We start from the raw sequence: 27,747 nt of genomic DNA, 5'->3' as shown, positions 1-27,747 counted from the left end.
TCTGCGTCTGTCAGCGTGTGCGTGCATGTCTCCACATCTCAATTCTTTAAGATTTTAAAATATAATCCTAACAGTAAGAATCATGATAGTAAAGTACCAGCAGCGTACAATAAACTCCACAGGACAGAGAGCTGAGTAAGGGGGCTGCAGGGGAGAGGGTACATGGGTATTACAGGTCAACAGTCCAGCAGGGGGCGCTACTCAGGCCTCCTCTTGCTCCGGGAAGTTGAGGATCTTGCGGTGGGCTTGGCGCAGGTACTGCTGCTGTTTGAAGTAGACCTTAAAGGCGCCTTTGATGGCGACGAACGCAATGCCCCCCTGAAAGGAGAGAGCAGCGTCAGAGCTTCGAACCGTCACCACGCACCCCCCACTCACGCACTGACTCATTCCCACTCGCGCCGTGACTAACCCCCTCTCCCACCCGCGCCTACACTCCCTCCTGTGCCTGCCCTTGCATTGAGCCCACAGGAGAGAAGACTAACCCACTTAAACATCTGGCCTGCGCGTTCTCGTACTCTGCTATGCAAACGGCCATCTGCTGTTTGTGCTTTCCACATATAACATTTTTGTTGAGGTATTAAACCAAAACCCTGATCCGCAAGGGCCATTAAAGGTCCCACAGCATTCATAAGAAAGTGTAAGAAGGCACATTAATCCGTGTCCTGGCAAAACTCCACAACCCTGGCTTGTGAATCTGGCCACCTACTATTCCCCAGGAACTAATTGGCCAAACCGCATCGTGCATCTTCCCCCTAAACTGTCACTGTCGCACCGGGCCTGTGCTGCACTGTTGTGGTTTAATAAAGGTCACACAGTCTGGCGGAGTGGAGGGCGAGGGGCGCGACGCACCAGGATGGTCCGCTGCAGGTTGGAGTTGACGCTGCTGAACATGAGCTTGCCCACGATGGTGGCGATGGTGGGGAAGACCAGGGCGCCGCACAGGATACGCGTGGCCGACACGTGATCCGCCAGGGGGCTGGCCTCCGCCGGGATCCGGGGGACAGGGCGGCCAATCCCTGCGCGAGGTACAGAAGAGGGCGGAGTAAGAGTGTGCGAATGTAGACGCGTGTGCATGTCTGGAAGCGCCAGTGTGTGCAACCTGACACGCCCAAAATGGTACAGAAGGCCCCTCCGCGGCCCTGGCAGCACAGCTTGGGCCGCCCACACCTGCTCTGGACCCAGGAGCACAGCCTGCTCCGGGAAAGGTCACAGGGTCTGATTTCCCCTTGCTGATGAGGTCAGTGGAAAACAGGGTGAGCAGAATCCTGCCAAACCCCTGCAGTCTGGGTGGCGGGCGGTGCCAGCGGGATGGTGAAAATCCAAAAACAAAAGCCATCGGATTTAACAGTCCTACATAACACAGAATGCCCTCTTACCCGGGGCGTGACACTGCAGAAACATGATAAAACACACCGCCACCTTATGCTCATGCTGTAAGACTGAGCCCAATTATGACACATACTTCCTAGTGCCAAATCTGTCCCATGTGTGCCTACAGCTCTTCTGAGTAGAATATTACCCGCAGATTTAATAACTACTATTCCACAGTATTTTTTAAAATGATAGCAAGTTAGATCTCGACTTTCTAACTCTCAGTGTGGAGGAGTGAAACCAAGTCCTGATTAACAGGCACAAGGGGTTGGTCCCATGGCAATGTTGGTCAGGGGTATTCAGAATTCATTGAATGAGGGTCATCATCTTGATTTGTCCAGTCAAATATTTCCCCAATTTTCAAATAATTTCAATCCTTTACCAGAGAAATTCAATTTTAAGATGTACTGATATGGAGTCAGGAGGCGCTTTGGGAAACACCGCCACCCTGGTGGCGGGGAGGTCTCTCACCGGGGAAGATGAGCTGGAGGATCTGAAGCTTGGTGGAGTACTTCCTCCACAGCCGCAGCACGTAGTCCTCCCAGCGAATCATCTTCCCCAGAATGAGCATCACCGGAATGGTTGGCAGGCCAATCAGCAGGAAGAGAGGATCTGCCCGCTCCATCACGTCCAGACCCTCCTTATGGCCCACCACCTGGAGACCGGGGGGAGGAGATGACAGAGAGCAAAGCATTGTCATGGGGAGGGGTGGGAGAGAAACACAGACCAGGGGTAGGATGGAAGATCAGAAAGAAAGAGGCACGCAGCTCGTCACTGGTGTTCTCTTGCAGACTGCACATTAGAGTCAGGACCGAAAATGACATTTACTTTTCTTCTGTTCACACACTATAAATGAGCCCTTTCTTACGCTGTGTAATTAAAAAGTAATTAAAAAGTGAAAAGTAAATTTAAAGCAATTAAAAGGGCCTGACCTGCATGACTGTGACGGCTCCATAAGTGACCGCAGTCCAGTAGATGGAGCCCACCATGATGCCAGCGGCCGCAAAGGGACAGGCCTTGGAGATGAGACGGTCAGTTAGGTCCAGGACGTAGACCACTGGACCTGCAACAATACAGAGGTAGGGAACAGAAGTCATTTCAACAAATACCATTAGGGCCAAGATAAGTGAAGTGGTATTCAGAATTTTAAACACTTTTCTCACCTTAAATCCCATTGCCAATAAGTACATCAAATTTACGCGTAGCTATATGGCAACATGGTCGTAACAAACAGGTATCACACTCCTGATTGACTGCCAATTGACCACGAGAGATAAACATATTTCCTAATCATAGTTCTTCAATTTAAAACCATTTTGATTACTATGATATAATTTTTCATTTCAGTGAAACATGTTAAACATGTGAAACTACACCTAAAATCTAAAATGAATCTAGAAAGTTATTTTTCATTGCTACATTCTATGTATATTAATAAATTAAGATGGGAATTACATAGAGCTCCTCTTGCCTCATTTTTCTTCTGTACTGTAGCCATCTTACAAGCTATACAAGAACAGCTGAAAACACGTGCAGATGTAACTTGTTGGTACTAATAGCCAGCCAGCTTATCAGGTGTTAGCTAGCTAGCTAGCTATTTATAAGGAGAACAGGGCTTACTTGAGGGTATGCACAACTAGTTAGCTCAAATTTATATAATATGAAGTCCCACATAGCTTCGTGTTAACATGTTTGCACACAAACTCCTGGATGCACTAATGCGTTTCTGTCAGCTTTGTAAGGACCACATACTTGTTGTGTGCTTGGCGCATACTACCCAAGACGTTTAGAGGTTACCCACAGCACACAGCTAAACTTGGGCATTATGAAGCCTTGAAGCATGAGCCCTCATTCTGACTCAATGATCTGAACATTCATTCATGCCATTCATTTCCTCAAAAGGTAGGCAAACACTGAAAGGCATTACTGAGCCTCTATGCCGTGCGGTGCTGAGGCAGGTCACGTTTAAGCTCTGCAGCTCTGCTGCGTCAGAGCTGTACTGCTATAGTCCTGCTGGCAGGCAGACAAGGGGGGGGAGAAGGAGAGAGAGAGAGAAGGAGAAAGAGAGAGGGAGTGAGAGAAAAAGCCTCAGCTTTACTGTGACCACAGAAAGCCCCTCTGAGTGCACCTCCTCCCTTAAAAGCTATTTGTTTTTTTGCAGGGAGAGACAGAGGGACTGACAGAAGAGAGGGATAGAGCACTTATCTGCACCTTAGGGATACAAACGCAAAAACAACATGTTTCGATGACCACCATCAGACCCTAGAAAGAGAGCACTCAGTAGCAGAATATGCGATCACTGTTACATATGCAGAGACAGGTCCTGACCAAATTCCACCTCAGTGATCACGGTCTTGCCCACTGAAATGAGTTGGCACAGACAAGAGCTGGCCTACCAGCGAGGACAGACTCTTTGATCACTGCTAAATGACAGACTGAGAGAGCTCTTCTAATACACCATAATAAAAACTCTGCGCAAGGAAAGCATTATTCAAACTGATAACTACAGTACTCCACCATTTCTCCCCAAACTTTACTGATGCCAGAAAGATGTGAGTCATGCTAGGAGAGGGGCCTATGGGCAAACACACAGCTACATCCCAGTCTGACGGTCACACGGAGCGCTCTGCGTGGCAGGAACAGTACAGCATAAACAGCTAAATCACGCTGTTGCTGTGCTACATTTTGTTTATGCAACTGTTGGTTAACTGTATTACATACATATTTCTCTAAATACACAATTATATTTTTCCTGTTTACCTACATCTGTGCATATTCATGTGTTGTGCTATACAGTCATACATACCTGTAGCTTGTTTTATTTCATAATCTACGCATCTGCTTTGGTTTGTACTGCTACTGAAGGCACCACTGAGCTGAAGCGAGAGGGGGAGCTATAAAGAGGCAGGGAGGGCTGCCCTGCAGCAGAGAGTCCGTCAGCGGGACGTCCCGCCCGGGGCAGCGTCAGCTGCAGTGAGACAGGGTGCTCCTCTCTCCAGCAGGGGTCACAACAAGCCCTTTCCCTGCTGCTGCTGGAGCTCGGGGCGCTCCTGCACCCAGCCGCTCCAGCCTCCCCCCCTCCCCCCAGGCACAAGGCAGAACATTTCTATTTTTGGGGCAGAGGGGAGCAGTTCATCCCAACTGACTTATTTTCAGCCCTTTTTTTTTATATCTTTGTGTCTTCTGGGATTTGAAGGAAAATTTACCAAGCACTCCCGATGCTAAGACAAGACCCATTCAGTCTAATTCCCCCAACCCCTGCCGCCCCTCCTCCATCAAATCCCATCCCCCTCAAGGAGTTCCGCATACACACCCCCCCAACCGTGCCCATCCGGAGCCCCTCCTCTCCACCACACACGCCCAGCGGATAAACCATGACTCTGCAACATGCTTAAGAAGCAGATCTCATATCTCGCTGCAGAACCCGCGCAGGCCCTTATTACAGACCTGCAGGTAGCTCTTCCAGAGAGGGCATTAGCATTGCTGTTTAATAAGCACTCCCCCGTCCTCATTCCTCCCTGCCCATCCTCCCTCACCCTCCCACACTCACACAAGCTCACTCTCTGCATTTTAAGAGGGTAACACAAATTGCAATAGTTTTAGGACCTTTGCATTTTTATTTCATTTCATTTTACATTCATCCATTTTTTGGATGCCTTTTACCCTCTCACAGGGTAATAATGATATTGGATCTGGATTCCCCCTCGAGAGGCAGACAGCGTGGACGTATCCACTCCATTCTATGTGGACAGCAGTTTCGCAGAGGGGCGAGGCTTTACTTTCTGCTTTTATATGATCTCTCCCCCGCCAGCTTCGCTGCAAATCTGCAGACATGCCATCTGCTAAAGAGTTAAAAGCATTACGACTGCGGCAGAATGACCTGCCCACCACTCCATCAAAGCAGAGATGCGTTGCGTAGCATGGTAGCGAGAGCCAGGGTCTGTGCTGCTGCAGAGAGATCAGAACCAGACGTTCCGATCGTGCTCTGATCACACGGCAGCTTCGCAAAACTGCAGGTAAGCAAAAAAGCTGCCCAGGTCACAGCCCAGTGGCTGCTATCTGCTACTGATAGTGTTCTGTGCCACTCTCTCTCTCTCTCTCTCTCTCTCTAACACACACACACACACACACACACACACACACACCCTCAGAGTCCCGTCTTGTCATGCGGCACAGACACTACTGAATTTAACAAGGGAATGCATGAAGAAAATAAGCTCCCTTTTACATTCAAAGCCTCGGGGGGAGCTTGGTTTAAAATGGAGCTCCAGCATGCTCAGGTCCCTGATCCCTGCAGGGATGGAGAGAAACGTCTCATGCCATCAGAGCGGAACTAGTACAGACTGTACCTGCAACGCCCAGGTGCCCAGCCCAGCGCTGAGGCACTGCTGCCTTACACTGCACACGCAGACCAACGGCGCGGCAGGCAAAATTCAGCTCTAAGTGTGTACAGGCACGAGTGTGTTTGTGAGTGCCGGTGTGTGATGCGTTTGAATCGCACAGGTTCCTACACAGCTGAGCCTGATTTCTCAGTGTCTCGCTGAGTGAGTCAGCAGCTTTTTTAAATCCTCTGACAACAGGCCTGCATCAGAGTTTCTCAGTTAACACAGAGGCCGTGTAGACCACACAGGGCTGGCAATGCACCAGGCCGCCCACTGACTGGACCACACCGTCTGTGTAACGGACTGGACCAGACCGGGTGCGAACCGGACACATCCTCAACTGATACCTCAGACGCACTAGCCGTGACCTTTGAGATCTCTCGCTCCTCTCTTTTTCCCCTCTCCCTCGCTCACATTCCAGCCCCGCTCAGAGAGATCATATAATATTTACAGGAACACAACCTGATTTCCACTCACGGACCCTATTTTTACCCAGGGCTGAAATACAGGGAAAAAGCAGGGAGGACGGACAGGGAATGTGGGTCACAGCAGGGGACCATGCGGCCTCTTCCTTCTGCAGGACTGCTGTGGTATCACACTCACTACCTCACCATGCAGACAGGGAGAACCAGAGGGCCTTCTGGGAATGACAGGTCGGCCATCATGGGCCACACTAATAGCCCCTCCATTTCAGAGGTTAATGTCAGGGAAGCACCACAGAGACCAGCTGTACTCACCCCTGCCCCACTGAGGTGGCCCAAAATTAACACTGACTGCCAGATTGGGACGGTAATCAAATAGAAATGACACATGGTGTTTTTTTTTTAAAAAAGGCTGACGCTGCCATATTCCTGAGAGATGGAAGATTGCGAGAGCCACTTTATACCTGATGACGTGGCACTGTCACCATGGCTTTCTGTCATGGCAACCGCAGTCACGGTTACAGCGGCTGCTGGTGTCTCATCTAAAAAGGCAGACCATAATTTCCCCATAATCACAACTCAATCATCCAAGAGAGATGCAATTTTCGACGGAGTGCCCCCAGCACACATTACTAACGTGCGAGCGGTACAGTGCATGTTTTAGCTTGTGGTATTATGTTAAACACTGTGTAAGAAACCACACTCAGTCAAGCTTCCCCGTCTTCATACGCTTGGACCCAGGGAAGGATCCTTTTTCACCCGGCACACAGACATGGCCGAACGCAGGCCGATGTAAAACGAGTTTGTGTAAAAGCAGACCGCTATCGCGTTACTGGCGTGCTCCCTTTTTTTAAAACCTCTCGCAGCTACTTTTGAGCAGCTATTTATACGCCCCGAAGTTATCATGGGACATGTGCTTGGAAGGATTTAAATATAAAGTCTAATTTTGGTAACCCACAACAGCACAGACTGAATAATGATGTGTGAGCGCTGAGAGCCTTCCAAAAACACTCCCTGCTTTTCAACTCAAATGACTCGCCGAGCGTTTCCGGGTGAGCACATTTACAGCGACATGCGACAATAAAAAAAAACAGCCAGGAAACGGGATGAAAGGTCTTGAAAGATGTATTTTCGTACAGGTTGGGCTGTTGGCCTTCAGAAGACAGATGCTGTGCTCCAATCATCAGTGAGGTCCCTCCCCTGAAAGCTCTACGCAGTAGGGTGAGACAGGGATGAAAGTGGTGTGAAATTCTCAGCAGGAGAGCATCAAGGTATGTCAGAGTGAGAGGCTGTTATCAGCAATGCTGTTCGTTCTCTATAACTCTTTAAAGGCTGCCGGCAGAGATTTTTTTTTTACTAATCACCAGTTTCACAGAAACAAAAAAATGTATCAAGGGGCAAAGCCAGGCTTTAAGTTAAAGCACCACATGGAGGGATCGGATTCTTAAGAATGGCAGTTTTATAGAGTTGAGAATAATCTGATGAAAAAACATGCTCAAAATGGCCTCTCAGTACAGTGCTTCATGAAGAGGGGCCCAGATTGGTGAGATAGGAAACTACACAACCCCAACACGAGAGGGCAGTATCAAGCATAAGGAAACGAAACCATAGACTAAGCAGCACATGGAGCAGATAATCCTGAAACCAAAACCGTGCAGATCCCAATTTTGGGTTTTAGTTGGGGGCACAGCGTTACTGGCGGGAATTCCCCGGTGAGTGCCGATCACACAAAGCTTGCAGGCCTTATTCTGACACGTTTTGACGACAGCAGCACTGGAACCTCTTCCACTTCCTCCCTGCTGAAGCATTGTTGCAGTGTTCACGTCAGGAGGAACTGGGTCAGATCTTATGCCTATGTGCAATTTAAACAAACAAACACACAAAAGAGGCAGAGCAGTTTTTCTCCCAGCGCTTGGCAGTAGATTCCATGATTAGTGTAATTAAGACAGGCCAAACCCACACACATACACACACATACACACACATCTGGCAGAAGCAGGAGTGAGGTGGATCTCACTTGTCACATACCCCATTATCACCCTGAATCAGCTGTGTGCCTAATGATGGTGATACAGCCAACGGCACCTCCGGCCCCCGCAGCACATGCTGTAGCCGCTCATAAAGGTCTGCTCACACACCGCTTTAAACGCCTGCACAGAGAGCACTCGGGGTGGAAATTCAATTAAAACCCAAACTGAGACGCTTCAGCATGTGACTCCAAACTGCGAAATGGTGGCCAATTTACTGCCTCTGGGTCAAGTGGGGCATCAGCATAATGCAGTGCGCTCTGGGAAACCCTCTGTTCTGAGCAGTCACACACAGCCACCGCTGAAAGACCGTGATTCAGTACGGCATGGCTTTACAGTGCTGTGTCAGGGAGCCAGAGCAGCCCAGTGTCAAAGAGGACAGTTGTAAACAGCTTAGCACAGCAGCTCTGCGTTTTAATCAACCGCAACACTTTCATACTCTAAATAAGCATCTATGGTACATGTGGCTCTGTAGTTTAATGAACTGTAACACAGTTGTACCATATACGTATAAACCTTATGTTACTTTATCTCAGTGTTTTAAAGGCCAGGTATTTAGTAAAGAGTGGGCCTTAAGATGGAAGAACAAAACACTGGATTATATGCAGCCATACCATTTAGCACTGTAAGACTCTCCTAAAGATCACTAAGTAGTCATTATGTATATAAATGTGACTACAATTTCTCTTGAATGATCTAATGGACCACACCACCATTGTACTGTATGTAAGCTAGTACAATCCAGCTTCTGATGTTCTAATGGACCGTAACAGTCATATCATACGTAAAATACAGTAAGTACATTTCAGCTTTTCACATTATTGAACTAAAAGTATATACAGTATATAGTCATACAGTATATAGTCACACAGTATATAGTCACACAGTATATAGTCTAGTACAATCCATGCAGCTCTGTGTTCTAAAGCACTTCAGCATTTTCACATATCTGGTAGCACTGCAGCAGCTCTGTCTGTGTTTCAATGGAGCCCAACGCATTCAAACTGCACATACACGGGTAGAATACTGTATCTCTCTCTCCGTGTACTAATGGAAAATAACCAGACGAATATACAGCACAAAAGAGCCGAATGCAGCTGCTCTCTCTCTCTCTCTCTCTGCACTGTGTGGGCAACAGGGTTGTACAATAATCTCTGTCCATTTAGTATGATGTGTGCAGTGAGCGTGTCAAGGTGAGGGCAGAGCAGACTTCTTCTGAAGGGCTTTGAGATGGGATGAAAAGAGCCACACAAACGCAATTCATTAATCGATCTATTATTGAAGGCACCTGCGTGCCGGTACAATAGCATGGCACACAGTCTCCAGCCAAGGACTCCAGCACCAATGCTGAGGGCCAGCTAACTCCTAATGACGCGCCTGGGCCCTTGTCACATGACCTACTTTATGTCTGTGACTGATGCCACTGCGGTCCACTTATCCAACATTCTGTTCAACTGGCAGGGCTGACCTCCACACACACACACACACACACACACACACACACACAAAGTTCACACAAAGTTCACACAGGAGCACTCAGGGAACAGTGTGCTACCCAAGTGCTTTAAAAATGTGCGGCTATAGTTCCAAAAGCAGAGGAGACACTACAGTTGCACCACTTCAGCTTCAGTAAATATCCCGTCGAGCTTCATCGTGGATAAATATGTAAGCAAGCTACACGGGTCACCTTCGATAAGGCTGTCCGCTGAGCAAATAAAGTAATGGAATGGCTGTACTAGTTTAAATATATCTGCTACCGCAATTTCTTAAAGGCCACAATGTATTTACTGAATACAGAGTGGGCCTTAAGTGGACATAGACAGCATATATGGAGCCATACCATCTGGCACTGTAAGACTCTCCTCAAGTAGTTTACATCCAACCAAACCAAGCTAATCCTGGGCCTGGTATTCAGATACTCGGTATTTTTTAGTTAATGACTCAAATGGGTATAAATAGACAAATCATGACATGTCTGACGTCTGGTTTATATGCCAATAGGGGAGTGGCCTTCAGCAGCCAGCAGAGAGGAAGCTCCTCAGTTATGCACCCCCCCCTATCCCCCCCATATCTCCAGCCCCGCTCTGTCTGCTGCTCCGTGCGGATCGGCCAGGTTCGGCCTGCCCTGCTATTTCTGGCGCTGAGCTTGTGATTCATCAGGGGTACTGCGTCTGAGTCTGTGCAGCCACTTGACGGCCGCTTTACGAATGAGGCCCAATTTCCTCTTTTCTGTCTGCGCGTAAAGGCCAGCGACCCTCCACTCGGCGCCCGTAATTCTGCCATCCAATTTAAGCCACGGCCAGCCAAGTCTGTTACACCCTGGAATTACCCCACCCGACGCCTCGAGACGCAGTGCGGAGCGGCGGGGCAGTCAGGGTGGTGGCGCAGCACCTACACCCTTTTGACCCTTTGCACAATCGCACCGGCTCCTCTCTCGCCTATTCCACACTGAAATCAAGCGGCTTGCAGCTGAAATTCCTTCTGGGTTTTCACTGCGTTTGGTGGAGGTCTGCTTCCTGCCACGGCCTCGTAACTTTGCAGTTATCCCGCATTCGCCTCCAGGATTAACACATTTCGTAAGAATTAGGTCTGCCATGTTTCAAAGGAGCCTTTCTCAGGGAAACCCTTAAAACTCTGCAGGTCACTACAACTGGCTTAATGATTATCGAAGGAAAAACAACCTCGGCACAGTGGAGGGACCACACCGGCCACCAACGTCATCGTTAGGACAAAAAAGGGGAAAATCTGCTGGCAGACACAAACGGGGTGCTGTAACTGGTAACTCGGCTGATTAAAAAAAAAAGTAAATCAATTTCAAAGTGCTCTTACTGAGGCGTCACATGACTGATCTCCTCCCCTGAGGGAGGACAGAAGCCTTAATTCAACCGTCTGTGCGGAAACGCGGCAGAGCTGTTCCCCTCTCCGCAGTGCAGCAGCGCGGGCGGCAGGGGGACACAGGCGGCTCCGCTCCCCCTCTCATCCCGCTCTGAAGGTTAGCACAGAAACGTTACAGCGCACCTCCACAGCTGGCCGCGGCCCGCCGAGGCGGAGCGCCGCAGACAGAGGCTTATCCCGAAATAACCGCAGCCGGGCCGCTCCCCCCCCCGGAGAGAGCCAAGGTTAATGGAACAGGAGAGGGGGCACACCGATGCAGCTGGGCTACCTTACATACTGGCATCCATTAACATGACAGGGGATATAGACACAGGGAGCTGTGTCAGGCAGAACGGAAAGAACAGAGAGTACCGAAATGCAGGGGGGGCGACAACTCGGAAAGGGGATTAGGGAACGCACTCTGAAGCCCGCTGCAGCAAAATCGTGACGACTGCGTTTTGCGTCACGTTGCAGACACTACGACCGTAAACGACAGTTAAACTTACTCAGTATACTGCAGCCGATTCTAAAATGGACATGTCAATGTACCCAAGGTATACTGGGCGGGGTCAACTCCGGAATTCACTTAGGTAAACCTGGGTGTGGGAGTGTCCAGAAGGAGGTAACTGTCCACTCAGAAGTATACCTGGGCTTGGACCATTCAGGAAAGGATGTGGGCACCTGCGGAAGGAGAGTGTCCGAAGGGGAGTGTTGCAACCCTCTGCTCCATGTGCACTGTATGCTCCTGACAACCACAATAAGCCTACTACATTCCTATGTCACATTCAAGAGGAACTTTCCTTCATTCTGAAACCTTTGTTTTTGTGCCATCTACAGTAGTATTATTTAATTTTTACATTTTTGACCTCTCCGTGTGTCCCATCCCCAGGGCGGCGCCCCTCTCGTACCCAGCTTGGGGAAGACGATGAGGTACTCGGCATTGCACTGTGGGCAGGCCACGCGGGCGGTGCTGTTGCCCCTCTGCTTCTCGTCCACCCAGCGCTGCAGGCACGCCTGGTGCACCCACTTGGTGGACCCCCGACAGCGACACGGCCGCACCCATTCTGCTGTGCGGTCGTCTTCGTCTGTGGCAAAGCACACCCAGCAGCTCCTGTAACAGACACGGAGAGAGTGTTACACTCACACAAACATACCCAGCAGCTCCTGTAACAGACACGGAGAGAGTGTTACACTCACACAAACATACCCAGCAGCTCCTGTAACACACACGGAGAGAGTGTTACACTCACACAAACATACCCAGCAGCTCCTGTAACACACACGGAGAGAGTGTTACACTCACACAAACATACCCAGCAGCTCCTGTAACACAGAGAGAGTGTTACACACACACACACACACACACACACACACACAATCATACCCAGCAGCTCCTGTAACACATATGGAGAAAGTGTTACCCTCTTTTTCTTTCTCGCTCTCTCTCACACTCACACACACACACACACACACACACACACACACACCCAGCAGCTACTGTGACAAACACAGAAAGATAAGTTTCACATTCTCTCTCACACACACACAAAAACACACACAATGTAAGCCTACACAGTGAGTATACCCTCCACTGCAGAAAGAGGAGGAGATGCACTCCTTTTAAGTGCTCAGCCCTGAGTGACAGGTGATACATTACCTGAGCTGAACCAGAACACACAACCACTGATCCAGAGGAAAGAACACGTTGATACACAAGCTGCACAGAGCACAAGCCTCAGCTCAACTACAGGTGCTACATACAGTGAACGTTTGATCAAAACCCACTGCTTTTTACCCCCAAACCAATTGGGCGCCTAACATTATTGCGTTCTTCCATTACCCAGAATCTTCCAGTTGCCGTGCTTGTAGCAGATGTAGATAAAAGAGCGATCTAGATAAAAGCACAAATCCCCTTGTGTCTGTGGAATGAAGAAAGCGCTTGTGCTGCTCATATCCACAGAACACAAAGGCTGAAGCGCAATCTTGGCGAGAGCTTTCAGAAGAGGAGACCAAATATTAAAAGTGGTGGAGTCAGCAGAACCAAGCCACCTCTTAAAAAGGCATAAGTGGAGGGTTTATGGATTTGAGAGGGTTTTCTCTTTTTTTTTTTTTAACTCTAGGGGTAAGAAAAGTGAGGCACATCGCCTGATCAGAATTCTCATAACTCTTCTCGCAGAATGCATTAAAACTATGTTACAATAAAGACCCATTTCTGGTATGAGAGCTAATTCAAAGAAAAAAGCAGGTTCTCTCTCCCCCCCCCCAAAACTGCTTCTGTGTGACACCCTGACAGATGTTGCGTCTTGAAACCATGCCAAGTGATAATTCAATATATCTCCCACGATGCACTGCTGGGGTGTGCGGCATAACGAGGCATTAATCAAGCCGGCAAGTCCTGAGCAGCCTCCGCTCTTCCTCCTACACACTGAATAACGATGAACCTTTTCCCCTCGTGCATCGCTGGCACGGATCTTTCAGAACGCGTGGGTGAACCGTGCTGACCGTGGACTGACCGCACGACTGCAGTTTTCTTTTGAGGCCTTTCATCACTGAGAATGTGAAAAAGATGAATCTCAACTCATGAACGGCTCGGCTGCAGATCACCAGAGCTAAGCAATTTTACACGGGGGCATCGTGCGATCTGCGTGTTGCACAATAGAATTATTACACTACTATAGTGCGCTATAATCATTACCTGGCCTTATCGCAGTCTTGGCTTTGCCACATTCCACAGATGCGTATTCCGGATAAAGGCTGTGGCCTGAGGTCCATGTCACACAGGTTAATCTGAACTGCGCGAGCGATTCAGGTGCCAACGAGGATAAGGCCGCTGTAAGAGCAGAGCAATCGTGTGGGAGGAATTACATGAGTTCGGCACCCACTCGCTCTCCTCCGCGGCAGACATGCTGATGTAGGCCTATTCCACGTTTCTCTTGTCAGAATGCATTCGACGGCCCTGTACCCTGCCGGAGCCGTTCGGCTTTGAGCGCCTCGCTCCCCCACTGCAGTGTCCCGGCCTGGATTAGGATTCGACCCCACCCCTGCCTGTGAAAGTGTGCTGTGTTCCAGGTCAAAGCCCCTGTGGCGGAGGAGTAGAGGACACTCTGAGCTATTCGAACCCCCCGGGGCAGAGAAATGGAAACAGGGTTTGGTGACTCAGAGTCCGCGTGTCAGGATTCATCAGTCTCTGTAAATACAGAGACACACTGTTGACATAAAAGGAGAAATTCTGCAACACCACAGTCCTGTCCCACCTGACTGTGTGCTGTGTCAAACACCTTCATTTCAGCATCTTTCATGCTGAAAGGAAAAGCAGGCCAGCGGCTTGGGTCTGTGTGCACTGGTTTTTCTACCTCCAAAGGCCTACATGGAGATAACCAGGAATGCTTTGCTCCGGCTACTGCAATAAACACGCCCGTACGCACGCACAAAAAGACTATATACACACCCACAGGGTTCTGAATGTCAAACACAGAGTAACCATGTACACATGCATATAAAAAAGCACCTCACACAAATCACTTGAGCTGGATGAAGACACCCTTTCTTTAATAGGACACTTCACACTCTCTCTCCCTCATTCTCTCATTCTCTTCTCTCTCTCTCTCATTCTCTCTCTCTCTCTCTCTCTCTCTCTCTCTCTCTCTCTCTCTCTCTCTCTCTCTCTCTCTCTCTCATTCTCTCTCTCATTCTCTCTCTCATTCTCTCTCTCTCTCTCACAGTGATCGGGTGAGCTGTTCCCCTCTTGGCTCCATATTTCACCCGTCACACTTCCAGGAGCCTGTTATTCTTAGACCCTGGAAGGAGATCTAAGAATGCTTCACAGGTTTTCTAGGCCAGCATCATGGGGGGGGGGGGGGGGGGGTGTGAAGGTGAGCATCACTCACAGCGAGGGGGTCCTCCACTGGCCCACACCCACACCCCTGCTAAGCCAGCTGCAGTGCTTTCACACCAGCCACATCCTCAACCTCCTTCCTCCTTCTTCTAACCAACTGAACCATGTGGTTGGAGCACTTGTCCTGATTCTATGGTTCAGTACCCAGTCAAGTCACACCACACCAGATTTTTAAAAACAGTATATATGTGCCTCAGTACTCATGATTAAAAGAGAGGGATTGTGGGTACTGGCCCGCTGACGGAATGGAATTCAGAACAGGGGGCTCCCACAGAGAAATGAACATAAGACCTTCTAAGCCACTCGGCTGGCTGCTCCTGTGGGCCAGGTTTATCAGAACTGGTTGCCTCAACTCACTGGTCAACCAGGGGGAATTCCCTTGAGGGCATGAGAACACCCCCACTGTGTTCCACTTCAGCCCAAAACCCTAACTATTACTCTGAGAGCTTCTTCCATGACTGGACAGTGTATCATAACCAGAACTAACTTCACGCATCTGTATGTTAAAACTTAAACTCACAAACAGGAACAGGCCACACCATACATTTTGCCTGAGTTTTTTTTTCCTCTTCCAAATCCCTTTTTAATTACTCCCTTCTTTAAACACACTACGCCATTATGAAGAATCCATCATGCAGCGTACACAAAGAAAGACTCGACAATGGCATAAATTCTGGCCATATATGGCCATACCGAACAGGCGAGACCTCCCTGCCAGTTGGGCAGAGTACTTCCTGTTCCTGTGTGTGGCTGACACTGACACCTCCAGACACAACACAATCAAAGTGATGCAACTTTTGTTTTTGTTTTTCAGCAAAGCATCTGGCTTCCTCTCTGTCCGCCTCTCAGACGTTGTGCTCCGGTTTCATCATCCTGAATGCGGGATGCAAGGGGGTGGGGGCACAATAAGAGATGTATAATTAAAGCCCCCGAGCTTCGCGGCCTGAATAATGGATGGCAAATCTGTGGCCTTCCGTCGTCGGCCTTCTCTCCTGCTACGGGGACGCAGGGGGACGGAGAGGGCTCGCCAAAGCCCTGCCGGGGACGGCCTCTCCGCCCGCGCCCTGCCGCTTTTTCTGCTTTCACGCTCTGAATAAAAGATGGAGCGCCGCGCAGAGTGGAGCGGGGCGCGGACGAGCTGGGGCCCGAGAGCGCTCGGGTGACGCAGGAGAACGGCCTGCGTTTCTGAAGGAAACCCAAGCCCCTCTCCATTCTCCACCAGCGGCTCCTTCACAGTGTGGGAACTGATATCCAGAATGCTGCATCCTCAAGATTTGAGGGGGGGGGCACGTGGGTAGGGGGGCGCACAGGTTAGATGCTTCAGTGCACACCCAGACAGGACGAAAGGAACAGTTCCAGTCTGCACCATAAGCATGGTACACATTCACCAGCAAAGAACACCACTGATGACGCAGGCTGTGCTGCTAAACAAACAGCTTGGGTTTAGCTTGGCATAGCTTGGAGGATAGTCAGATTGGAAAACTGACAAAAACGCCACACACACACCTGCACATACACACACATGCACGCACGCACACACGCACGCACGCACGCACGCACGCACGCACGCACGCACACGCGCACGCACACACACATACACATACACGCGCACACACATACACACACACACATGCACGCACGCACGCACACGCGCACACACATACACACACACACACATACACACACACACGCACACGCGCACACACATACACACACACACATACACACACACATACACACACACACACATACACACACACACATACACGCGCGCACACACACGCACGCACGCACACACACGCACGCACCTGCACATACACACGCACGCACGCACGCTGGAGGAACGTGATGGAGAGGCACACGCCTGAGCAGGAGCTGGAGGGCCGGCCGCAGTGCGGAGCAACGTCAGAGCGGGACGCTGACTGTAAAAGGAGGCAGGCGTCTCCATGGGAACGGAACACCGGAGAACAAAGCGGGTACCGGCACCCCTCGAGATTCTCGTCTCCTGTTCCCGTAACCCTGCCTGCATCATGACAGGCGCTGGACCAACAGAGCCGCAACACGATCCAGCCCCGAAACCAAACTCCTGCTCTCTCCCTCTCTCTCTCTCACCCCCCTGCCCCCCCTCACCCCCTACAACAAACAGAACAACAGGGCCACTTCAAGTAGGCTGCATTCCAAAGAGATAACCTGTTGTCAATCATGCAGGTAAATTCATCCTTTACTGTCCATTTATAGTATAATTACCCGTAAATTTATAGCCCACTCCAGTCAGAGCATATCGTCCTGGTTCACTAAGTGGTTCAGTCTGTCATAGTGGGCTTATTTCGGGCTCAGATCTGAAGGGCGCAAGCTGTCCCTGCATTTGGAGTTCTGCTCGAGTTCTGCTCTTCCTCACAGCAGGAGGAATATTCCACATTCCCCATCCTGCGAGTTAAATGAGGCTGCACTAAAATGAAAATGGCATACTAGAAAGCTGTTCATCATTTAAAGCACACGGTCCCTTCCCCGCCTTTCCCACCGCAAGCCTCTCAGAGGCGCCCTCCTCGTTCGCCTGCCGGGTCGGCACACGCACGGCGGAATGCACGCGCAGCAAAGGGTTAACGATGGAAACGGGACACCTGCCTGAATGAGAGTCTCAGGTGAACGCGCACCCCTGCGAGAAAACAGATTGCGCAACAAGCTCTACGGTGCAAAAGTTCTCGGCGCTTTCAGGGTGTCAGAGCACGGGCGCGGCTCTCTGCTGCGGACGAGCGTGGCGTTTGACGCAACAAGGTCCAACTTCCCTTCTTGTCAAATCAGCAACATTAAATCCCCCCAGGGCGATGCGCCCGCCCCTTCACCGCAATATAATACAGGGAGGCGCAGGTCCACGGCGTCGCGTCTATCTTTGGACCGCGGGAGAATGGATGTCCTCTGCTGACGGCGCACGGCTCAGCCCACGGGTCACCATTGCAGACCTGAAGCCTCCCCTTCACCACACACACACACACACACAGAGACAGCAGACAGGCCCAGTAACAGGCATTATTCTTTGCTATTTTTTGTGGGGCGGCAGTGTAACAGTGGTAAGGAGCAAGAGGCGTAACTGAAAGGTTGCCGATTCGATTCTCTGCTTGGGAACTGCTGCTGTACCCTTGGGCAAGGTACTTAACCCAGAATTGCCTTGGTAAATATCCAGCTGTATAAATGGGTAACATGTAAAAAACCTATCCCAACCTATCCCTCACAGAAGAGGGGAAAGTCCATGCAACTACATGTGACTTCAGTTTTGATTAAAATCGTGTACATCGGTGACTGCTGGATCATAGGAACATCCCTTTCATTCTCAACAGGGGGCAATAACTTTTTTAATAACAGTACTTGCTGAATGACCAGAAGCTTCGTTCGTTCTGTGAATGGAAAATAAGGGCTGCAGAAGCTACAGGTTCCTCTAACCACTGTCACATGACTCAGAAACCACAGGGAGACACTGAGTGTACTGTCAGCCGCAGAGTCACCCACGGAACAGGGGGTACATGCATCACGACCGCAGCGGAACTAAAACATACTCAGCAGGCTCTGATGATTCAGTGGTTAAATACACAGTTTGGCTCAACAGCCACAGGTGGCAATTAATAAAAAATACCACTGCCCTCTGAACTAGAAATTTCACCGAATTGTGTGACCGGATTGCTATTTTAATCGAGTGATCATCCAACTCATTCTCTTGATCACGATGTCTGGACATTAGAGAAACCTGGCCCCAGCTTGACAGCATTACTTTTAAGTACTGTACTTTCAAACTACTTTTAAATAAGAATACAATTAAATCATTCATTAACGATTTAATCTCATTAAACTTTTTGTTTTATGAGGACTTACAATCCACAACTATGTCTGCGTTTCAATATTAGAACATAATTCAATTGAATTCCATTGAATTTGTGTGGCACTCTTTCCAGGAGAATTTGTCACAACGTAGCTTTACAAAGATCACGGGCCTGAATACCCCAGAGCAAGCCGACGGCAAGAGTTGCAAGGAAAAACTGCCTTACTAAAAGGAAGAACCCTTAAGCAGACCTGACTCAAAGTGGGAACGCATCTGCCTCTGGAGACTCACGTAAATGCACCGCCATTTTAAGACGGTACTGTCTCTCCTGCCCAATGAATATGCTTGAAGTGTCAGCATGACCCAGACATTGTCCATTCTCAGTTCTGATTAGCTAAAAGACAGCAATCAGCCAACATGGTTTAATTCACCCACATATTTTAAAATGTATTTGTTGTTCCTCATCTCTACTACAATAGAAAGAAGAGTCTGTATTATTTTTACTAGGCCACAAGTAATTTGTTTTCCTTCTGTGTTTGTAACCAACTCTATGGTAGCCCTAGTGTCATACAAACTCCAGAAGGCACTTCTCAATCAGAAAGGCTCAACCTGCCTCACTAAGGCTGCTGGGGAGTGGAGGCTGAGGGCAACAATGTTTTAGCTGAAACTTAGGAAATAACATCCTCATACAAAGATAAATATAAATAAAGATTCATTAGCCCAAGATAGCCACCTAATCATGCTTTGATGGCTCACGCTGAGCACATAAAAACACTGTTGTGACTCACTGCAACATGTCAGTCTTGGGATGCAAAATGCTGCACAGCTCATGCCTCCAGATTTACCCTTTGATTAATGCATATAAAATCTCTTTCAGCCCGATTAAACTGAAGAGCTTTGCACCACAAACAAGCAATGCCCGGGATTTCAAGCTGAATTATTCAACAAAGGCTAAAAGGGTTAACAAATGTCACTATTTCAATGCCAGAGTTTCACAATGGAAAACCTATGCCTGACAACTCTGCCACAAATACCAGCATGGATGGTGGACTTCCATCAACAGCGTGGATGATCGTTTTTCCTCTTCACTTTAATCAATATGAAAGCTATGGCACAGATAACAGTGCCGGCTACGCACTGACCCTGGACACATTTCAGTTAGTTGCATAAATTGGTCAGGGTTAGGATTAAGGTCGGGATAGCTGATCCTGGATCGGTGCTTCGGGGTACGATCCACCCGGGGGTTATCTTCTCGTTCACACTCACGGCAGTGAGAGGGGGAGAACAAGGCCCTCTCTGCGGTCTGATTGACGCCAGGCACAAAGACGGTGGGCGTGGCGTGGCTCTTTTCTCATGGCTTTACGAGTCCCAGGCCGCTCAGGTTTAAGGGGGTCTTAGGCCATTCTACAAAGAGCTCTTTCACGCGCCGCGGGTCACGTGACTGTGGGAAAGCTCCAGGAGCCACTGCATAATGCCTGCTCGGGAGAGAGCCGAGGATCCCGGCCAACACAGATTCCCAAACTGACCATCAATTTTGGGGGGGGTTGTGTGTGTGTGTGTACAGGATGTCTGTCTGTCTGTCTTTACCCCACCTTTAATCTCATCTAAACTGGGGCTGCAGAGTGCCATAGCGCCGCTCTTGAGCTCGTAACCAGGTTGCGGGTTTCAATCCCAGTCGTGACACATCTGCTGCAGCCTTGAGCACTGCACCTAACCTGAATAACTGAAAACACCCAGCTATAGATAGACATGCTCAAATGCAAGCTCTGCAAGTTGCCGTGGATACAGGTATCTGCTATGTAAGTGAAGAATGGCACCAAACAAAAAGCCCATTGTAATAATCTGTATGAATAAGGCAGCATGAATATGTATCTAACCTGCTTTCTTTGCAGTACCTCCTTACTTTGCCACCCGGTCGTCATCTAAAGAGACTCACTGCCTGCTATATCCACCCTCAGTCACATGTTTCGCAAACCGAAATTTGTGACAATTCATGTATGATAGTTTAGGGCAGGTCTGCTGGTTGGTTACAAGGCTACAGATGGATTTGCATAAAGAGAGAAATCATCAGTGGGTGTGGATGCTTCTCTTCTCCTGCCTCTGCTATGTCCCAGTAAGGGGCATTCTTAGATTGTGCCAACACCTGAGAACACTCCCACCGCTCCTCTGCTGCCGTTACATGCAAATCCATGTACTGCATTTGCAGATCAAGATCACCTGCAGACATTTTCGGAAGAGCTGGCTGACGAGCAGGGAGCTCTCGCCACCCAGCACGCCTCACCTAGCGCTTCATGTGAGTGTCTCCCCGCCTTGGAGCGGGGGAAAGGCACCCAACAGGTGGAGGCCTGCCGACTGGCTCGTGTTTCCTGTCGGACCGGCACAGTCAAGCGGTGGCTGTCAGGGGCTATATTTGCCTACTTGGTAGGGGGGTTTGGGGGGTGGAGGTCAGGTTGCAACATCTCCTCTGGCTTCCACTCCCCCCCACCACCTCAGACCTGGGAGTCACACGACTCACCACGGGTCACATTTCACCTCAATCTGCAAATGTGAACCTGCCCCCGCCCCCACACACACACACACACCCCACATCCAAAGCACACCACAGATGCACTAAAACACAGATGTGCGTGTACACATACAGAAGCCCTTTGAAACAGACATATGTGTGCATGCGTGCACGTGCACACACACACACACACACACACACACACACACACACACAGAAGGATAGATGTGCATACACAGATGCGGAACAGTTCGGAGAGAGTACTGAGTAGATCATGAGGTGGCACCTCCCTTGTAAGCTGTGACTAAATACAAGTCCAAGGTTACCTCTCAGTTTGCAAGGATTCTTTATGTTGTGTCACTGAGGCTTTGGTGAGTGTACACCCTAACCAACCCCTATGCACACTCGAAGTTAAGAAACACGTTCGGAACAGGGCGTACCAACAAACACAGGTCATGAATTCAGCCATTGAAAGCTTTTAGGAAAAACTGCATTTTTTTAAAAAAGTGCATTGACAGATGCAGCACCTTGTTTTTTTCCCGGAGAACGTTAGAGCCTTTTATGCAGGAACTTCTAGAAGCACATACTTTGAATGCTCAGCGTAGCCTAGCTTCTGGTGCAGTGTGTAATGCCCCACAGCAGAAGAGTGTGGACACTCAGTCTCAGTCAGGTAACACATGATAAGCACAATGAAGGTCTAACTGTGGCCACACTCTAACAGTGTCTACCTACAGTTCCACTGTTATCTCCTAACTAATTGACTGATATTATTCTACATTAAATAGTTATTAGAACATTTCAGAATTTACCATTTGCGGTGCTGGTTCTTCAGCAATTTTTCAGGATTTCGAACCCACATTATAGAACCTCACACCTGAACCCCAAGTTTGACCTCTCCTTGAGGAAGTCTGATTTCACTGTTTTAAACCTTTAGAGGAATTATTAAAACAGCACTTGATCTTGATTAATATCACACTAATGTCAACATTTTGATGAACTGACCGGCAATACCAATCGACATTGTGTCTCACATTTCACGGCTCCAGTGTCATACAGTCATGGCTTATTTCAATGCTGTTTTCTGCAATATGGAGCATTTTTAGCTCCTCTCATACTGAGTACCTGGCTCTCATTTCTCTACGCAGTTATTCGTAGTAGACACACACATGAAGAACTGAACTGAATATTCTAGTGCTACCACCATTAAATTGCAAAAATCTGAATATCTGACCACTGCTTTAGGGCCACCTGATTTTACAAAGCTCTCCTTTATAAATATTTATGTGAAAGGGTTAAAAAAGCTTTTGAAAACTTGTTATGAATGTTGATGATCCAAGACACACCAGCAAACCTTTAACCTTTAACCAGCAACAACTGCAGTCACGAGGGAAATACCTCCAGCCAGATTCTGCTGATGCCACTCAGTCTCAACCTAAACATCCCCCATCAACCAAACCCCACCTTTCAAGGAATAGAGCTTTTAAACAATTTAGGACAACTGAGCAATTTTCGACGGTAAACCATTACTTCAGATGACGAGATTTCACAGCAAAAACCATTCCCAATATCTGATCAGCTGCACGAGCAGCATGCCAACGGGGTCCGACTCCTGTGGATTAATAATGTTCATCAAGGGCCTGAAAGATGACAATATCTTTGAGAGACACGACGCAGCTTGCCGGTTATCAAGCCGAGTGAGAAAAAGCCATCCCCGAGAGCAACGCCTCCCCGAGGTGCAATAAATGGAGCAACAGCCACTGGAACGGACCGTCAATGGCACAGAGAACAGCAAACAGCACGCATCTCTCACCCCCAGCTCGAACCGCAGAAGAAGCTTATGCAATTGGATCACATCCAAGGCAATGTTCGCTATTCAGGGCAACAATGATTCCAATCTTCCACCTACGTCCTGTAACCCATTTACACAGGCAGGGTTTCATTGGGTTCCTCTATCCGCCATATCACATGGTGCACTAATAACGCAACAAAAACAGGCCTCAAGGCTAAATCGCTAAATCACTTTTATCTTCTAATGCTCTGGAAGGTGCCCTGGATAAGGGCATCGGCAGAATAATGATTATGATAATAAAACTGACCGTACACTGACAGTTCTAAAAGCAGGCAGAGAGAGAGACAGCAGATGAAATAGAGGCAGACAAATGGAGGAGCCGCCGAGGGATATGAACGGGGGGAAAAGGGAGAAAGCAGAAGGCAGACCAGAAGATTAGCGTCAGAGCATTTCAAACCGAACTCAAACGACAGAGAAATTTAAAGAGCACAAGGACTGGCCAGACAGTGGAAGGTGCGAACAGACTAAAGCTTGTTTTTCCTCTTTCTATTAATGAAACGGCATGTCGCAGAGGGAGCCAGCTGCCGGTGACAGGTCCAGATAGCGCTACCCAAAGGGCCATGTGTTTGTCACTGATAGAGCCGAGTACACAACTTGCTCAAACGGACGAGTGCGTAATTACTCGGCTTCCTCTTCTTTCACTCCTGAAAATGATTAAAACAGACGATCAAGAGAACAATGCTGATAAGACAGAAAACTCAGGCCACCACCTGAGCAAATTACTTCAAATATATTTTTCCCCATTAAATGCCAACAAAGCAATATACGAAACATTTCAAGGAAATACCTCCAGCTAGTGCTTTAGAATTACAAGGTCTTCACTGACATTCTGCTGGTAGTGTGTGTGCATGTGCGTGTACAGGAGAAGCACAGTTTGAGCCGTGCTCCGAAATGGTAAAGCCCTTATCTTGAGCTTCAGGCATTCAGAAGGGGGAAAAACAAATCTATGCTTTACTGGTAACTCTTGCAGCAATGAAACCCGTTTTGCAACACGCTAGAGTAAGATCTGATATTCTGGAAAGCGTTCCCGACAGTGAAACGTTGACAAGGTCAGGACACAGAGAACAGTTTTACCCAGACAACAGCAAAAAGACAGGAGAAATCAATACCATGCCACAGGATTAAAAATGGAATCATGGCATTTATCATTGCGTCTTCTCAAAGACAGATCATCTAAAATAATTCAGCAAGAGTACAAAAATATTTTTGACCCATAGGAGATCTGAGTAAACTATAATTCTCTGCATATTTCCATAACATAAAGATTGTTCCTTGAAAAAGAAAAAAAAACTGAGTACTACATAATCTTTAAACACCTAGACCGTATCCTATTGGAGCTTTAACTCCATGAAGGCCTAGATTAATTTAACGCTTACTTAAATGTATAATTCAAAGTTAAGAACAAAGCACAGTGCACTTAAACTGAATCTAATAAATGACCTTATTAATTACTGAATCTTATTAATCTGCTTTGAAAGGAGGGCTGGTAATGTGCCATATTATTCAACAAAGCGCCCGGAAGAGCTCAAAGGTGCAAACAGAAATTCTGTCAACCAAACCCAGTTGTGCTTATCAAGCATTCGATAAAAGTTTAACCATGACATCTAACTCACTCACAGAAAAGTTCACGAGGTGGAATTACATTCTGGGACAAGCCTGTTACAGTGTGAAAGCACATAGATGCTAGTCACCTATGGGTCAGTTTTGGAGAGGCAGACCTCACCAAAAGATGAGGAAAAGGCCATGATTTTGAGTGTGTCAGCTGAAGCAGTAGCAGCACAGCCCACTATGTCACTGATATTCTAGTTTCCGCCAAGCTCTTGCTCTGAGCATGTCTGAGGTGATACTCAGCCTGCAACCTTTTGTGCTTCCTTCCTCTTCGGGGTGTGCGTGGTGGGATGTTCACCCAGAAACTTTCCCTGGGTTTATTTCTCAGGTGCTTTGAAACAAATCACAACTTACATGCAAAGCCTTTCAGCATGAAGTATACCATAACTAAGGTCCAGAACTGAAGAACACCATGTTCCTCAGGGTTTCACTAGGAAAGGTCAGACAGCAAGGCAGACGCATGTGTTTTTTCAAGGTACAAAAGCAGCTAATTCTACCAGCAGGTGTTAAGCATCTGTGTCGCCAAACACCGAAATCTGCTCCACTGCCCCTGATAAGGATAGGAAAGATGGAAAGCTAAACACGAGTATCGCATGTGATATTTGAGCAATGGAAAAATCAAAAAAAAAAAAAAGTTTACACCGCCTCTCAGTGCAGACCAAGCAAAACCTCTAACTTTCCACCACTAATGGGAGAAGCAGTCAGTGTCACTTACACTGAGGGTAATAAGAGGCTTTAATGGGAGAGCAATAACCTGATCTGAGAGCGAAGCCACTGAGTGCCCTTGGATTGCGCACTGGTACAACAGAGACAGGGCGAGAGACAAGAACAGCCCAAGTGACTCCAGGCTAAAGATGCATGGTGCCGTTTGCTTCTCAGGAGAGAATGGCCAGTCACTACAGGGAAGGGTCTGTTCACACATCCATTACATTACAATGCTGGCATTTAGCAGACGCTTTCATCCAGGACTTACATAGGTTACAATTTTTACATGTTACTCATTTATACAGCTAGATATTTTACTGAGGCAATTCTGGATTAAGTCCCTTGCCCACGCGTACAACAGCAGTACCCCAGTGGGGAACAAAACCGGCAACCTTCCGGTTACGAGTCCTGCTCCTTACCACTATGCTACGCTGCTGCCCCAAGCTTAAAAAACCTGAAAGGCACATTATTAATTACATTGACCATTTAATCTTAATACTTGTTCATGTTGTTAATACATTCATGCTTCTGAGAGCTGTTTTCACACCTCGAATGGAAAATACTATGAGCCAGTGATCATGCAAACAGTATGGAACAAAAGACAGGGATGTGCATATTATGGGGTGGGAGGGGAATCGTTCCACTTCACTGGCTTCTTACTGACCACAGCTTCTCCAAACATGGTCAAGTGCTGAACTCATCACATGTGAAAACTAACAGGAGCCAAAGTGACCGAGGACTAAAATTGGACGGAAAATTGGACAGGACTCATGTACCCCTCTGGCAGAAGCCATCAACATTCATCTGTTTCTGATGTGCTGAACAGATACCCCACGTTGCCCATATACTAGATGTGACACATGAAATCAATCTTCATCTGGAAGCCACCTGTCCAACTGCAGGGCCACTTCAGCATCCATAACGGTCAGTATCTGGACGGCTCTTCTGCCCTGGGCACGGAGGGCCTTGGGTTTTTGCATGGCTAATCAAACCTGCTCCTCAAGGCCCACCATGTTTGCGGGGCTATTCAAATTCGGTCCTACGGGGCCATGACATCCGCTTGACTACTAAATCCTGGTTCTGATGGGCTGCAGTGTATGTCGGGAAACTCCACTCTGGCCCACGATGACCATCATGTCTACAGGGCAACACAGCCCTGACTGTGGAGGCCATTGTCTGCAAGGCAACACGGCTCTGGTCCTAGAGAGCCACACTGTATTCAGAGCAACTCAACTTGGGTCCCAGAGGACTAGTGTTTTCTTTTGGGGGGGGGGCTATATGAAAACAATGAATCCCACTATCGCATAGACAATAATATTGATAATAACACCCTAATCTGCAGTAAGTGTGTTGTTAGTTTACAGAGTTGTTTATACAACTAGAAACCTAAGGATAGTGTGTCATTAGGACTGAGTGCGTTATTGGAGTAGTTAGTTTGAGTAATTATCTTAGCTATCTGCTAGCATACACACACCTTAGCTACGGATACATTCCATAGCACATTTAGGGACACCGGCATGGCGCCACACATTGTGCATTAACAATTACCTAGCTACAGTAAAACATTTAGACAACTAGTTAGCTAGTTACAATGTGCAGTCAATGCGCTAAACCAGTACGAGGTTTGCCAGTTAGCTGGCCAATACCTGCCTATTTGGTGCGGACCCCGTGTGCCTGGATAGCGCCTCTTATACAATGCCATTGAACCGAATAAAGATTTTCGGTATACCGACCACTTGTAGCGGCCAGGCTAGCTATACAAACGTAGCTAACTATGCAGTTCTTCGGTGCAACAGCTGAAAACGCACATCCAAAGCTAGCCTCGGAATAATGTGTTTTGTGTTAGCATTCATTGCATAACTCTACTCACCTGTCCAAAATCTGTTGCATTACCACGGCCCTCTGATCCGCCATATTCGCAGTTACAATATCTGATTGCACACTCGTCTTATGAAAATAAACGTGTAGCTGGCTAGCTGAGACAGTTACTGTGCAGAAAACGTACCGACAGCTAGCTAGCCAAGGCCTTCTGTGTTCGAAACGAGGCCTGCCACGGGAAGGTTCAGCGAAACAAAACACACGAATACGATCGAAACTTAAATGTTAAAAAATCTTACTTAACCATTATAAATAAATAAATGCAATTTCAGTGTGTCGTGCTTTTGTTTTCAGCTCCAAATTTTGCCCTGGACGAGAAATACGTGGTTTGTTATTAATGTAACTGCGTCGCTGTGACCGCTCGACTCCATTGACTGTCTGTGCGAGGTGACGCCGGGGTCTACGGCGCTACGCACTGC

At 48.2% G+C, this 27,747-nt stretch overlaps 1 protein-coding gene across 1 annotated transcript; it reads right to left on the bottom strand.

Annotated features, from left to right (window-relative positions):
* Positions 1-27,718, bottom strand: march5 (membrane-associated ring finger (C3HC4) 5). Its single transcript, XM_036547128.1, has 6 exons — positions 27,321-27,718; positions 11,985-12,187; positions 2,304-2,434; positions 1,843-2,026; positions 850-1,016; positions 1-318 (listed from the first exon to the last, which is right to left on the bottom strand). Exons 1-6 carry the CDS (start codon positions 27,362-27,364, stop codon positions 202-204), a joined length of 846 nt encoding a protein of 281 aa, XP_036403021.1. The 5' UTR covers positions 27,365-27,718; the 3' UTR covers positions 1-201.
* Positions 27,719-27,747: the final 29 nt, after the last annotated feature.

The sequence above is a fragment of the Megalops cyprinoides genome, chromosome 15, assembly GCF_013368585.1.
Source record: "Megalops cyprinoides isolate fMegCyp1 chromosome 15, fMegCyp1.pri, whole genome shotgun sequence".
Taxonomy (NCBI): domain Eukaryota; kingdom Metazoa; phylum Chordata; class Actinopteri; order Elopiformes; family Megalopidae; genus Megalops; species Megalops cyprinoides.
The sequence above is the reverse complement of the archived record's forward strand: the minus strand, read 5'-3'. Positions and strand labels throughout refer to the sequence as shown.